Source organism: Tupaia chinensis, unplaced genomic scaffold (assembly GCF_000334495.1).
Source record: "Tupaia chinensis unplaced genomic scaffold, TupChi_1.0 Scaffold000063_1, whole genome shotgun sequence".
Taxonomy (NCBI): Eukaryota; Metazoa; Chordata; class Mammalia; order Scandentia; family Tupaiidae; genus Tupaia; species Tupaia belangeri.
Genome location: NW_006159521.1, coordinates 680,520 through 680,779, shown reverse-complemented (window position 1 = coordinate 680,779; position 260 = coordinate 680,520). Strand labels below are relative to the sequence as shown.

Here is a 260-nt window from a genome sequence, read left to right as displayed (position 1 = left end):
CCCGCCCGCTCCGGGGCCCGCAGCCCCCCCTCCTCCTCCAGGGAGCCGCCGGAGCCCGTGCCGGTGCCGGTGCCCGTGCTGGTGCTGTGCTCGCCGTCCGGCTTCAGGTTGCTCATGGTGCGGGGGAGGGGAGTGGCGAGGGCACGGGAACGCGGAGGGCGAGCGGCGCCCGACCCCGGCGGGAAGGTGGGAAGGGGCGCGGTGAGCGGTGCGCTCCGGGTGCGGGGCGGGGTGGCGGTGGGGGCCCGCTGGGCGGTGAG

General features: G+C 80.0%; 1 protein-coding gene across 1 annotated transcript in view; it reads right to left on the bottom strand.

Annotated features, from left to right (window-relative positions):
* RBPMS2 (RNA binding protein, mRNA processing factor 2) overlaps positions 1 to 247 on the bottom strand; it is a 33,506-nt gene extending 33,259 nt beyond the window's left edge. Inside the window, exon 1 of the mRNA XM_006141726.3 lies at positions 30 to 247. Coding sequence (XP_006141788.1) covers positions 30 to 116 — 87 coding nt within the window. The 5' untranslated portion in view covers positions 117 to 247. The remainder of the gene's footprint in view (positions 1 to 29) is intronic.
* Positions 248 to 260: the final 13 nt, after the last annotated feature.